The 14,777-nt window shown below is 35.1% G+C and overlaps 1 protein-coding gene across 2 annotated transcripts in view; it reads right to left on the bottom strand.

Moving 5' to 3' along the window:
* Positions 1-5,978: 5,978 nt before the first annotated feature.
* Positions 5,979-14,777, bottom strand: part of FREM1 (FRAS1 related extracellular matrix 1) — a 176,042-nt gene continuing 167,243 nt past the window's right edge. For both annotated transcript variants that reach the window (XM_055092121.2, XM_055092120.1), the window contains exons 37-38: positions 8,950-9,035; positions 5,979-6,426 (exon numbers count right to left, since the gene is read on the bottom strand). In XM_055092121.2, the coding sequence (XP_054948096.1) occupies positions 6,227-6,426; positions 8,950-9,035 (286 nt within the window). In that variant the 3' untranslated portion in view covers positions 5,979-6,226. The remainder of the gene's footprint in view (positions 6,427-8,949; positions 9,036-14,777) is intronic.

Below are 14,777 nucleotides of genomic sequence, written 5' to 3'. Positions count from 1 at the left end.
TGTTGTACCTGATGCTGGGCCCAGGTTTGCCATCAAGCTGGCAGGACTTAGTCACATTTGCAAAAGTTCAACTTGGTTCAAATCTTAAACTCTAAGAAGCCTGTTATTTGTGTCTAGTCACTAAAATCACCTCAGTGATTCTACTGGGTAGGAAATCTATAAGCAAGAAAATAATTTACTGGGAGCCAGTCCCTGCTGGGCCATTCTGTGTAGCTTCTGCCCTGAATCGTTACTGACTCCCACATACGCTGAACCACCTTTCTCTCTGATGAGCACCACTTAGACCTTCAAATGTTGATTTGGGGCATGATTTGCAAACAGTCCTCCTCAATATATGCAACAAATGTGTTCTTTCAATGCTGAATGTAAAAGGAAATTTTGAAAATATGGCTCCATGGAGGAGCTATGCTCTTTGGGCAATAGAAAATATCACCCAAGTCCAATCCATTAACAAAGCAAATAGGATCATCCTTTCCGTCATGTGAAAAACTATTCCCTAATTTATCTCTCTTTAGAATGAGATTTGTGTATCATTGATCACATCTGAAAGCAAGACGTCCTGGGGTTTTAGAAAGGACTCCCTTAGTCATGTGGATTCCTCTGAGAACTGAAAACACAGGTTGAACACAAATGTCCTAGCACACAGGAAAGTTCTCACTTGTGATATGGCAACTTAAAACCCTAATTCTCCCACCCCCAGCTCCTCCTTCCTGCTGGGGTTGGTTACTGGTGAGAACAAGCACTGCTTGAAGTTGTCACCCTATTCCAAGTGTGGTCAATACTATTCCATTGTAGTCAAAAAACATATTTTGTATGACTTGAATCCTTTAAAATTTATGGAGACTTATTTTATGTCCCAGAATATGGTCTGCCTAGTAAATATGTCATGTGCACTTGAAAATAATGTACATTCTGCTGTTGTTGGATAGAATATGCTATCAATTTCAATTAAGTTAACTTTGTTAATAGTGTCCATGCTTCTATACTCTGATTTTTCTGTCTACTTATTCCCTCAATTATTGAGAAAGAGGTATTGACATTTCTGACTGTAAGTATAGATTTATCTATTTCTCTTTGAAGTTCTACCACATTTTGCTTCGTGCATTTTAAAACTTTGTTATTAGTAGGCAGGGCGCAGTGGCTCACACCTGTAATCCCAGCACCTTGGGAGGCCAAGGTGGGCGCGTCACCTGAGGTCAGGAGTTCACCAGCCTGGCCAACATGGTGAAACCCTGTCTCTTCTAAAAATACAAAAATTAGCCAGGCATGGTGGCGGGTGCCTGTAATCCCAGCTACTCAGGGGGCTGAGGCAGAAGAATCGCTTGAACCCAGGAGGCAGAGGTTGCAGTGAGCCAGGACCACACCACTGCATTCCAGCCTGGGGCAACAAGAGCAAAACTCCATCTCAGAAAAACAAACAACAAACAAACACACAAACAAACAAAACTTTATTAGTACATAAATGTTTAGAATTATTATGTTCTCTTGATGTATTGACCTATTGACCCACTAACATTATGAAATAAGCTTCTTTATTCTTGGCAATATTCTTTGCTTTAAAATTTGCTGTGTTTGGTATTAATCTATCCATTCCAGCTTTCTTTTGATGAGTTTTAGTATGGTATATCTTTTTCCATTCTTTTACTTTTAATGTGTTTATTTATGTTTAAAGTATGTTCCTTGCAGGCAGCATATAGCTGGATTCAAACTTTTTTTTTTTTTTTTCTGTAGGATAAGTTGAGATTGACTGCTTTTGGAAAGCAAAAATACACATGGGGATAGAAGCAAAAGGTGAACTCATACGTCATTGCTTGGAAAAAGTGTTGGGGGTTACCCTGAGGCCTTTAATGGAAGTGTTGGTTGATTTTTGTTCCTTTCTGTCTTAAGATAAACTAAACTTTATTGCCTAACAGAATATAAGACCTATAAAAACTGCTCAAAATGAAGTTATATGTGTAAGTTATGAGGATAGTATATTCATTTCCCGCAAGATCCTGTTCTAAAGGCTTGTAAAATTAATTTTGAGAAAATCATGGTGTTCTGCACACTACAGACATCCAGACACACTTTGCCATTAGTAATAGTCCCCCCGTGATTGATAGAGAGAAAGGAGAGGAAGATCAATAAAACAGTACCATAAATTTAAAATATGTCAAATCAGCATTTCGTTCCCTTTAACTAACTATATAAACAAATAAACAAAAACCCGGGTGAGACATGGGGCAAAGACGGAGTAATGTATCTTGGCTAAGCAAGAGAAACATATAGCTACATCAACCCATTTATAGCTTTTTAAAATAAAATTTATATGGTGATTTTAATCACATTTTTATTGAGATACACTTCACATAAAATTTACCATTTCAAACAGTATACTTCAGTGGTTTTTAGTATATCCACTGTTTCTGCAACAATTACCACTACAACTATTATAACTCCAGAATATTTCCATCATCTCAAAAAGAAACTCTGTACCTATTGGCAGTTAGTCCCAATCCTCCTTCCCCCCACCTGGAAATCACTAATCTATTTTCTGTCTTTATAGATTTGTCTATTCTGAACATTTCATATGAATGGAATCACAAAATATGTGACCCTTTGTGTCTGCCTTTTGCTTATGATAGTGTTTTCAAGTATATGGTGAATTTTATTATACTCATCATTCAAAGATGAGTATATTTTACTTGAATATAATAAAACTATCTGCTCAGAATGCTAATAGATATGTGGAATAATTAGAAGAGATTCAGCCTAAAATGTGGAAGACCTCAGTTCTAGTGCTGATTTCTTCACACAGTAACTTTCTCTGTTGTAACATAAGAGTATTAAATAAGATGATATCAAAGGTATCTCTCTTTAATTTCTGTTATTCTAGGAATCCCTAAAATACAGAGACATGTACTCATCATTTTGGAAAAAGTAGTTGTTACAAAATCAATTAACTAGATATAAGAACTTTAGTTCCTAACTTGATTCTGGAGAGAGAAAATTTGGGACGGCTGCTATCAATAACACTTTGACCTGATTAAAAGTTAGGAAGTTAGTATCAGTTTCTTAATCAAGAAAGAAATATAACAAAATTCAGCCTGAGCTGTTTGTGTCTGTGTGTTTCCCTTCAATTAGGAAAAGGGATAATGTAATCACTGATTTCCACTGTGACTTCCTTCCTGATAAAAAGCTTGAGGTGTAAAAAGCTATTATAAATTTGCATATATATGCTATGCTTTTATACTTCTGTTTTTATCTTATTCCCTACAATAGCTCCAGTATCTGGAACAATGTCAGTTGCATGGTTGGCATGCCATGTTCAATATTTGTCAAATGAATGGTGGTTGGATGTATGGACACATGGAAGCGATACAACGAAAGGCTGGTCTGACCAATAAAGATAAAAAACATGTTGACTTTTCTCCTCCATCCCTTGCTAAATAGAATCACTAAAATCTAAAACCCATGTGCCCCCAGGAATAAGATAAAACGTTAAAAGCTTAAGGAAAGTGTCTCAGAACTTAAAACAAGTTTACTAATTTTGCTACAACACTAGATGTAGTACATTTAATATGCTGCTTTGTTGCAGAAATTAATCAGCACCAGTTTATGGTTTAAATTATACAGTACCATAATGTAAATTAAAATATGTGCATATCTTTTTGGTTGTATTAAAAATAAACAAAAACAGAAGTTAAATTAATGTCACCTGGTTCATTTTCACCACTTCTTGGAAGGAGATGAAATGATTATCATATGTTGCTTAAGTTTATTTTTAGCAAATAGATGCTATGTTTTTGTTAAAGACCAAACAATCAGAAGATTCTGAAAAGCTAGACACTATTGAGCTGGACTGATGCCCCTGGACACAGTGGGCCTTTTCCTGAGGTGGTATTGAAGTTTGGGGAGAAAAGCTGGGTACATTCAGGTCCTTCTTGACGCTTTCCTTCCTAGCTACCATCAGTTCCCATCCTCTTCTGTTCAACCCATCTCACCTCTCTCTCCTGTAATCTCTCATTCCCATTCTATCCATTACTCCAATTCCTTCCTTCCCACTCCCAGCAGAAACTATCAATCAAGGCAGAGGGAACCTTGACAATCATTTACTTCTTTTCCCCCTGAGTCAAAGCTCAATTGTAAGAATAAAATGAAGGTTGTGATGAATACCGCCCATCACCCAAACTTGCCTGAATTTCTATTTTTATCTTCTTAAAATGACTTGGATTTTCTAATTTGATTAATGCTTTCATGATCAGGAATATTTTTAAATATTCTTGTAGCATTTCTAATTGTTATAAAAATCAAAACACTCTTTATGCTAACATTTGCAATTAGTTCAGTATCATTTATCATTTATATTGCAGAAATGTCTAATAAATCTGCCATGCTGACAAGGTTCTACACAGTTGACATAGTTCTAGATTTCCAGTTTTAGATGGTTTATACAGTTTTAGAGTTCCAGTGGAAGGAGTGGCCCTTGAATCCCTCATTTCCCAAACTTCTACTTCCTTCCTAGGACTTAACCCTTTAGGTAAACAACTATTTTTTCTTTAGCCCAAATCTCACATTTCCGTACTGCAAGACGCCTGTGGACCAGAAGGAATTTGACAGGAGCTGGTAAGAGGATAGGTGTGGCGTCTTTTGGTTAAATGCCAGAAACTGCTTGTGTCTCACAGAGAACCTGTACATTATGCCAATCTGGAGCCCACCTGCGACATCTCAGGTAAGGACCCTCTGACACTATAATTATGTTTAGATTTAAGTAATAGACAGAATGTCTGGATCATATTCCAATATCTGTTTCTAAATGTTTCTATTAATTACAACCTTGATAAATGAACTGAAATAAAAAAAGCTTGCCATGTTTTTATATCCCAGAAACTGAACTGACTTTCTTCAAGCAGTTTTAGTGTCTACAACACTCAAGGTATTTTTATAATAAAACCAGCACCAGAGCTCTAGCCTACTTGATAACCCCATTTTGATTCTGAAGTTACATTGGTGCTCATAGAGCAAGTGACATTTTGCACAACCGTATTTCTCAGTGATTATGAAAAGAGAAAAACTTTAAATAAATGTTTCAGACATTCTAATTTCCTATAACTGTTAAACCTTGATTTCAGAAGGGAGTTCTGGTAACGCTGCAACATACTTCATTGTTACAAAAATGTTCCACTCACCTGAGATTATAAATTAATAAGGTACCTTTCCGTTAGAGAATCTAGTTAACATGGCATTTCTGCAAATATTAAAGATTTAAGGTGGCTCAAAATTCCTCAAAATCCTTTCCGAGAATGTAGGCTTTCAGGGGCTCTGTTTTCGGTATTATTTTTCTCTGTTCATCAGCACAGTTCATCAGGACATTTCTGAGGAAGCAGTATTTTTCTTCCATATGTCAACCATCATTCATATATACTCTTTATCCCAAGTGTCCCTGAGAAATGCGTGTCAGTACAATAAACACAGAGGAAGAGATTATGTTACTTGAAATTTCTCATGACTCTGTAAGCCTGGGGAAACCCAATCATTAGCTTTGGGATGGTACAATGCCAACATTCAAATTGGAAAGGGAGATCTGTTTCATGAATAGTGATGAGTAGAACTCTGAGTACAGCCAGCCCCCCGAATTCTTACCTGAACTACAGCTTTGTAGATGAGCCTCCACCTACAAGATTCTTTCATCTAAAGTCTTTCTTTTTCATCATAGAAAATTCTCTTTCTCAACCCCAGCCTCTAATCTTAGATTTCACATTTAAAGGGCTCCAAAGGGACAACTTTGCGGTTCAACTTTGGTTTAATGAACTAGTAGAGTTAGCTTCACTCAGACTAAAGTGGTAGGAGCACCTACGATACATATTTCAGAATAAATTCATTAGAGGTAATGGGACCAAAAATTTTTTTTTTAAAATCCAAGGACTATGAGACTGGTGCTCCCTGAGATTTGGAATGGGGTAAGGGTGAGGGTCTTATGGAATAAACAAACCTTACACTTTATAATACTGCTGGCATTTATTTTAAAAGGTATTGAGATACAAAAATTGTATCTTATCTTGTAAAAAATATTTGTTTATCAATCTTTCTGGCACTATTAAAAATGTTCCATTTTCACTAGACAGAATCACAAAGGTATACCCACCCACTCAATCATAACAATTTGTTTTCTATGGAGCAATATTCACAGATCCTGTGAATAAATAGGTGACAAATTCCAGGTGGCCCCCTGTAGGGTCTGTTATATTTAGAGTTTTCTGGAACACACATAATTATGAGGTTTGGCTCTCCTACAATCTTTTGTTTGCCATTTCCCTTGTCTTTGAACCAAAACACAGCTCTTTCCAAGCTTGGAGCGTTGAGAGGGCCCTCTTCTCCCATTGGTGAAGGCAACAGGTTCACCACCGATCCACTCCCAGTGGCCAGCATGCACTTGGTCGTTCAAACCTAATGTGAACCAAAAGAATGTGCCAATTACTTTTATTGCATTTATACTTAGATATCATATCCAGCTGTTGCTCTAAGCTCAGTTATCACATGCAAGTGTGGGCCCAGGTTCTAAAACAAGGGATAGGAACTTGGAATACTCTAAGACACAAACGGTCAAACAAATCCCAGTCCAATTCTAGCTCTACCACTTACTTGCTAGATGAGCATCTTTGGGCAGGTTACTTAACCTCTCTGAGTTTCAGTTTCCTCATCTAAGGAACGGGAATAAAAATAGTACATCTAGGGTTGTTTTGAGGATTAAAAAAGATAATGCATGTAAAGCTCTTGGCATATATAAGTGTTTAATAAATGGCAGCTATTATTATTATTCATATCATCCTACATGCAGAACTCCTATCACAGGGAAACAGATATTCTCTTGCCTATTATTTTTCTTCCTCATTATTTAAATGTCCTGGTTTTCATATTTGAAAGTAGCTTACTACGTATTATTTTGAGTCTGGAGCTTAAGATGTTTCAATCTGCTACAATTCCAATAAAAAGCAGATTTTCTCGACTTGCCTCTCTACCTCCACTGGCAAATTTTGCAAATTACACTTTAATGTTGTAAAGCTTCTGTAATATTTTCTTAAGCATTCCCCTACTCACTCTCTTTCATAATAGAAATAAAAAAGAATAAAATGAGAAAGGAACTCCCTGCCATAGCATGATCCGACATTCCCCAAATCAAATTTGACCATGAAAACAGTCCTAGATACATAACATTTTACCTTCCCCCAACTGATTTTCAGTCCGTATTTTTGGGTGGAATGAAATGAAATACTTTTGGTTAGGAATGCCCTCCCTGAATTATTGATTAGTGACATTCTGCCTAAGCATATTGTGAGGACAGAGCCTTGCAGTGAGTCATTATGGATGTAGACAAAACTTATCCTCCAGCTTGTCTCTTAATACTCAGTTCATTTCAGAATTTAGGGACCCACTGAGTACTGCAGAAATAGTGAAAAGCCAAGAGAGGGAACTATTACAGTTCCCTCAAATACAACGCCTTTAAAGAGAAGTAGTGGGGATACTGACTTTGATGCGCCCTGAAAATTCTGTTTCTAAAGTGGTTTAAAAGATTTGTCATTTGGCCGGGTGCGGTGGCTCATGCCTGCAATTCCAGCATTTTGGGAGACCGAGGCAGGTGGATCACCTGAGGTCAGGAGTTCGAGACCAGCCTGGCCAACATGGTGAAACCCCGTCTCTACTAAAAATACAAAACTTAGCCAGGTGTGGTAGTGGGCACCTGTAATCCCAGCTACTCAGGTGGCTGAGGGAGGAGAATTGCTTGAACCCAGGGGGCGGAAGTTGCAGTGAGCCAAGATTGCACCACTCTACTCCAGCCTGGGCGACACAGTGAGATTCTGTCTCAAAAAAAAAAAAAAAAAAAGATTTATTATTGTTAAAACTGTAGAAAATATTAAGACTTCAGAAAAGAGGGAATAAAATTAAAACCACCTATATTTATTATTATTATTATTTGAGACAGGGTCTTGCTCTGTTGCCTAGGCTGGAATGCAGTGGCACAATCACGGCTCACTGCAGCCTCAACTTCCTAGCCTCAAGCACTCCTTCCACGTCAGCCTCCCAAGTAGCTGGGACTACTATTAGCTACCACCATGCCTGGCTAATTTTTAAATTTTTCATAGAGACAAGGTCTCACTATGTTGCCTAGGCTCATCTCGAAATCCTGGGCTCAAGCAATCCTCCAGCCTTGGTCTCTCAAAGTTCTAGGATTACAGGCGTGAGCCACCATACCCAGCCTACCTATAATTCTTGACTGGAGGTAAGTCATTTCTAATTATTTGGAATATATATATATTCATATATATATGAATATATGTATATATTCCAATATGTAAATATTATATATATTTATATATACAAATATAATATATATTTATATTTATACATACACCACATGCATATAATTGTTTTTATTCTAAATTATTTCATACTTTATATGGATGTGGACCCTGCATTTTCACTTTGCACCTTGCCATAAATGGAATACACTTTACATTTTATATGTAATATAATGTGCATCCAACATATATTTGTTAAATGAATTAATAAACGTAAGGCAATTTTTCATGTCTTTATTATTTAATGGCTTGCAAAAACATTAAATCTTACATATTCCTTCATGTGGCTGTACTATAATTTATTTAACCATTCTTTAGTTACAGCAATTTCTAATTTTTTGCTTTTAGAAATGTTATTGCATTGAATTCTCTTGCCTGTCAATCTGACCACATCCCTATTTATTTCTTTGGGATAGATGTCTAACAATGAAAGTAGTGTGTCAAAAAAAAGGTTTAAGATGAGTTTTAAAAGATAAATGGCTAGATCTATTGGTTGCCTATTATCGTAAACCACTATCGTTTAACCCATGGAAGGAAGTAGCAGGGTGGTGGTGCCTGTTTGTTTCATGTCCTTGCCTCCCTCCTCAGTGCAGCCTCCCTCCCAGATACTTGCCTATCCAAAAGGACTTTCTCTCACCAATGTCCCAGAGCCAGCGCATGTGCTGCCTGGAGAATACAGTTACAAGGTTGCCCAGGTATCTACATGCAAATGAAAATGAGAGTATCAGCAACAAGCAGTTAACATTTCTGCGGATACGAAATGCATAACAGAAATAAAAGTAAGTTTAAAATACACAAAAAAGTATGTCTTTAAAAAGAACTTTCTAAGATTTTAATAGTGCAGTTTTATTTAAAAAGTATCTGCAGGGTGGGGGTAGGTGACATCAAAGAAAGTGATGGTTTATTATAATATCTGGGCTTTACAGCATAAAACATCGATAGGTTTTCAAACATAAACAGTAGGTTTCAAACATCTTTTTGGAAAATCAGCAACTGCCTACTTATAACAATTACTTATTTAATGACAAAATACTATTATTCTCATAAGTGTATTTCTAGCTGGTATAAATTTGGCAAATACCAAGTTAATTTGATGAGTAAGGTAACCCAAACTAACTATTTAGATAAAATTACTTCAGGTTTAAATTTGGAGCTTAGTGGGTTTAGCCAAATAAACACATTATTATGACTTCATTATACTCAATGAAATGAGTATAGCCCCAACTGTCAAACCTTCATATAATGCACAGAAATTAAAGTGCTTGTTTTTACAAACATATGTAAAATATTTTTCACAAAACAGAATTTTTTATAAATTATTTTTGCAGCTAACTGAGTTATTCCTAGAAGCGATATTTGATTGTGCCTAATTCCCCAGCAGTGCTCATTAAAACCTCTTTAAAAATGCTTTAAGTAAAAAGCCACTAAGTAATTCTTTCTTCTTTAAAAATAAAAAAACAGACAGTTTCAAACAAGAAACAAATATATCATGTATACATGTATCATAACATTACATTGTACCCTACAATGTAATTTGTATTATTCGTCAATTAAACATAAAATTAAATTTTAAAAAATAATTTTAAACACTTAAAAAATCAAACAAGGAAAAAAATTAAATCACCATGATCTTTTTGCCTGGTTAATATCCATTGATATGAAAAGAAAAGTAGGAAACAAAATTAGCAACACATTCAGTTAGATAGCTGTTAAATTTAATTTTATTTATTTTGCCTATGTCTTTTCAAAATTCAGATCTATTTCTCTGCTTTTCCAGACTAGATATGGTGAACATAATTTGTCTATTTTTAAAGGATTTCCCTCTACTAATAACAGTATTTTGCTGCTGTCTGATGCAATGATGATTTCTAGGCCTTCTTAGATATATAAGGCTCTTTGCCCCTCCACTGAATGGCCTTAGACCGCTGGATTGGGTTTTGTGACTTGGCTCTGACCTCATTATTGACTCGCAGCTCCTGTCTGACAGTTACAGCAGGTATGATGAGGCATCTCCTCTCCTCCCCTCCCCATCACATCCAACACGCTCACTCTAAAGCGCTGTAGGCTTAGAACACACAATATGAAACTTGTGTTAAATATAAGCTGAGGGAGGGCTTGGGGACTGTCCCAGTCACTATGACATTTTGTACAGGGCAGGAGAGACCAGGATTCTACTTCCTGATAACCCCTTAATTCCCTGACTGAATTCCTTAATTCTCTTATTGAACTAATTTGCTTACTGAAATTCCCTAACTTTGCAGCCTCAACTTCAGCATCAGGATATAATGGGTTTTATTCAAGGATATTTAACATCTTCTCTAGCTTGAAGATTCCTGAAGCTATCTTTAAAACAAACTTGGTAAAATCCATTTTAGCTGCCCAAGTACAATTTCGGTTTTCTTTTTGACTCTCCAAAAAGCAAGAAGTTCCAAAAGAGTGAGATGGGAAGATAGCTCTGCTTCAAGATAGGTAAAATTTTAAGAGCATAGTTATTCACAAAAGAAACATTTAGGTATTCATATGTTTATTATTTTAGAAAAATATCACTCCTTTTATTTTATGCTCACATACATATAAAATGTGGTGGGTATTATCTGTATAGGTGTATATATGGATACAAAATTATAAATAGGTACACATACACAAATATTTGTAGTATAGAATTAGAAACAGAAGCTTTAATTTTTCTGGTTATAGAAATAAACATCTACTTCTCTGAAAATTTTTGATTAAGTATAGGTAGATTTCAGGGTAACTCTAAGGATAGGCCAGCAGGGGTTCCAGACACTCCTGCGGGAAAACAAAATGGCTTCATAGATAATGCTCTATAATAATATAATTACCAAATGTACAATGACTGCCTGAGGAAATGAGCAGATGAGATTACAACATGTAAATTCAAGAAGTGCATAATCTGGGAGTCTGGCTCCTTTGACTTAGAAAAAGAATAAAACACCACTGGGGAGGAAAGAAGACTAGAGATAAAGATTAAGTTGAGTTAGCAATCTTTAGGGACAAAGGATAAAGCAAAATTTGCTGTCCTTGTGGAAATATGGGTGTTGTGAATGACCCTCTGTAAAGGACTTTCAGAAATATTTGTTAAATGAATGTATCTATAAACTAGGAATTTGATCATACCTTAGGTTCGCCTTGAAAGGTTAGTTTGATTCAAATCCAGAGGAAACTTAGGATCCATAATTTAATAAAAATCTTATATGTGTTTGCAGTGAGAGAAAAACAATTATTAACACATAATTTTGAAAATCTACTTTGGGTAACCTCAAAACACAGTTAAAATAGACATACTTGTCAGTACACCTATGATGAGAAACCTGCTATACTTAGGGGACCTGTTTTAGAGAGTATAAGGATGAAAAACTAAATTCTATCTCTTTCATTTACTTCCTTGTATACCTGTGAGCAAGTGATTTCGCTTCCTTGAACCTCTTTTTAAAATAAATCCATAAACTGTAGATAAGAGAAGTGATGGAAGGATCAAATAAGCTAATGCATGTGAAACAATTTCATATACTGTAAATATAAAAGTAAGACATTATTCACAAGGAGGCATGTAGAACTACAGTCAGGCTAATATAAAAGGGTCATGGGTGAAGGTGCTTAAAACCAAGCTGCAGATGAAATCTTAGATTAAGTGCATGAGAAAGTATCTATGCTTTTAAATTAATTTAGGCCTTAAGTTTATTATTGTGATGATCGAATGGTACAGTATTCATAGATACGTGAAGAACTCATTGCTACTCACCAATAGAACCTAGTCACAATTATTAATAGACGGAACAATAAAATGAAAACAAAAGATGATGGGAGACTGATGTAGGTTTGTCAACATGAGGGCATCGACAATGTTATAAGTTGCTATTATTTCATAAAAAGTAGTTTTTGACAATAAAAAGCTAGACTATTATAATCTCAGAATAAAGAACAGTCCTTTAAAAAAACACACTTGGCGATGTGACACCACCATCTATGACTGAATGGAAAGACATTTCTCAATACTTACTGTCCTTATTTTTCTCATACATTAAGAACCAATGAAAGCTTCATTATAGACCAGTTACTTGCATTGGCCTTTAAGAACCATTGGAAGATGAACAAAAGATAGCTTCTAAAAAAGATAGCTTCAAGGTGGGAAGTTCTGTTCATCTACATTTTATCAACAAATCCCAGCAATCACCTAATCTTGATAACTTTGGCTGGAGTATAACTACTCTTTCCCTTAATTTTGTAAGCAGAGACACCATAGTATTCTCCCTTTTGTTGCATACTGCAATCTTCTTCTTGCTAATTTAGATAGCTTTTGATCAACATCAAAGCCCTTTCCTCAAGGAGAAAAAAAGACCAATACCACTACTTCTACTGGAGCTTTCAGTGCCTTATGACAAACTAAATGACATCTAGTTAAGATGTCATTTTAACAGCTTAACCATCTTAATGATGGAAGAATGTCTTATTTGTTCTTTAACATGTAGCACTAAGGAAATATATGTATTTAAAGCAATTATTATTTGTAAAAATTTTAATATTTTATCTTATTTGATACCACCAACTTATCAACAAAAAAAACCCTGAAAGCCACTCATTAACCTCTCTGGTGACTCTACTCACAGTTAAAACGTGAAATACACCAGTGAAGAAAAAGGTGGTTTCACTAGTTTTTGAACACACTTTTAAAATATTTTATTCGCTTTTAAAAAAATCTGGGTATAATTTACATATAATAAAATGAATAGATTTTTAAATATTCAATTTGATGAATTTTGCCAGTTGTATATACATCTATTTAATAACCACTTACAATAAGACATTGAACACTTCTCTTACTTTAGAACGTTACCTCGTGCTATTTTCTAGTCATTCCACAATCTTACCAGAGATAACAATTTTTTATTTCTAACAACATAGATTATATTATCTTATTTATATAAATGCAATCATATAATAAGTATTCTTTTGTGTAGGGCTGCTTTCTCTCTACGTTCCATTTTTGATTTATCTACATTGTTGGAGGTTTCAGTATTTTATTCCATCACTTATAAAATAATTTATCAAAAATTTATTCTCTTGCTGATGGAGAAAATATCAAGTATTTCTAAACATCAATAACAAAAAAGAAATGACCCAAATTAGTATTATTATGAATAAAGTTATTATACAATATTTTTATGAAGCTTTTTTAGTATATATTTTTATTTCTTTTAGTTAAATACCTAGGAGTAGAATACGTTAGGTCATAGGGTAGATGCATATAACTTTATAAGAAACTGTAAGACAGTTCTACAAAGTGATTGTACCATTTTACACTTCTACCAACAACACATGAGAATTCTATTTGCTCTGCATCTTTAGCAACATGTGGTATTGTCCACCATGGAATATTATGCAGCCATAAAAAAGAACAAGATTATGTCCTTTGCAGGGACATGGATGGAGCTGGGGGTCATTATCTGTAGCAAACTAATGCAGGAAGAGAAAACCAAATGCTGCATGTTCTCATAAGTGAGAGCTACATGATGAGAACACATGGACACATAGAGGGGAACAACGCACACTGGGGTCTACTGGAGTTTGGAAGGTGAGAGGAGGAAGAAGATCAGGAAAAATAACTAATGAGTAATAGGCTTAATACCTGGATGTTGAAATAATCTCTACAACAAACCCCGTGACATACCATTTACCCAGGTAACAAGCCTGCACATTTACCCCTGAACTTAAAATAAAAGTTTAAAAATTAAAAACAAATTTGGATTGTCATATTTATACTTTTAACTATTCTAGTAGGTGTGAAGTGGTATTTCATTGTGGTTTTCATTTTCATTTACCTAATATCTAACGGTTTGGAGCAGCTTTTCATTTATTTATTGACCAACTGGACATCTACTCTTGCGAAGACTCCAAATCATTTACTATTGTTTGAATCGTCATTTTGTCATTGATTTGTTGAAGTTGTTTTTATTTTCTGGGTTTAAGACCTTTATCAGGTTTATGATTTGAGAACAGCTTTTCCTGAATGTGGTTTGCTCTTTCATTTTCTTAATGGAGTCTTTAGATGTGTATAACTCTTTAAATTTTATGAAGTACGAGATCAGATCAATAATAACCAGAGACTTCCCTAGTCTCAATTTCCAGCCACAGGGCATATTAGTCTAATTGTGTTGTTTAGATAATATCCAGATTGGCAAACAAAAAGGAGGGTCAGGGATAGGTACATATGCATTTTTAAAGTCCTTCTGGACTGCATACATTAGTTGTCATTCTCTGACCATAAGTTATCCTTTATTGAATGTTCTGTTACCCGGTGAGCCTTTGTCTTACTTGCCCAGCTTTATAATCATTGCTATATAATCACATTGCTAGAGGCCCGATGTTATAAGGCTTTTCATTACTATATACTTTCAATTAAATGGGCAGGAATTCTTATCA

The sequence above is a fragment of the Pan paniscus genome, chromosome 11, assembly GCF_029289425.2.
Source record: "Pan paniscus chromosome 11, NHGRI_mPanPan1-v2.0_pri, whole genome shotgun sequence".
NCBI classification, from domain to species: Eukaryota; Metazoa; Chordata; class Mammalia; order Primates; family Hominidae; genus Pan; species Pan paniscus.
Note: the sequence above shows the minus strand (reverse complement) of the source record. Positions and strands in the feature narration are given on the sequence as shown.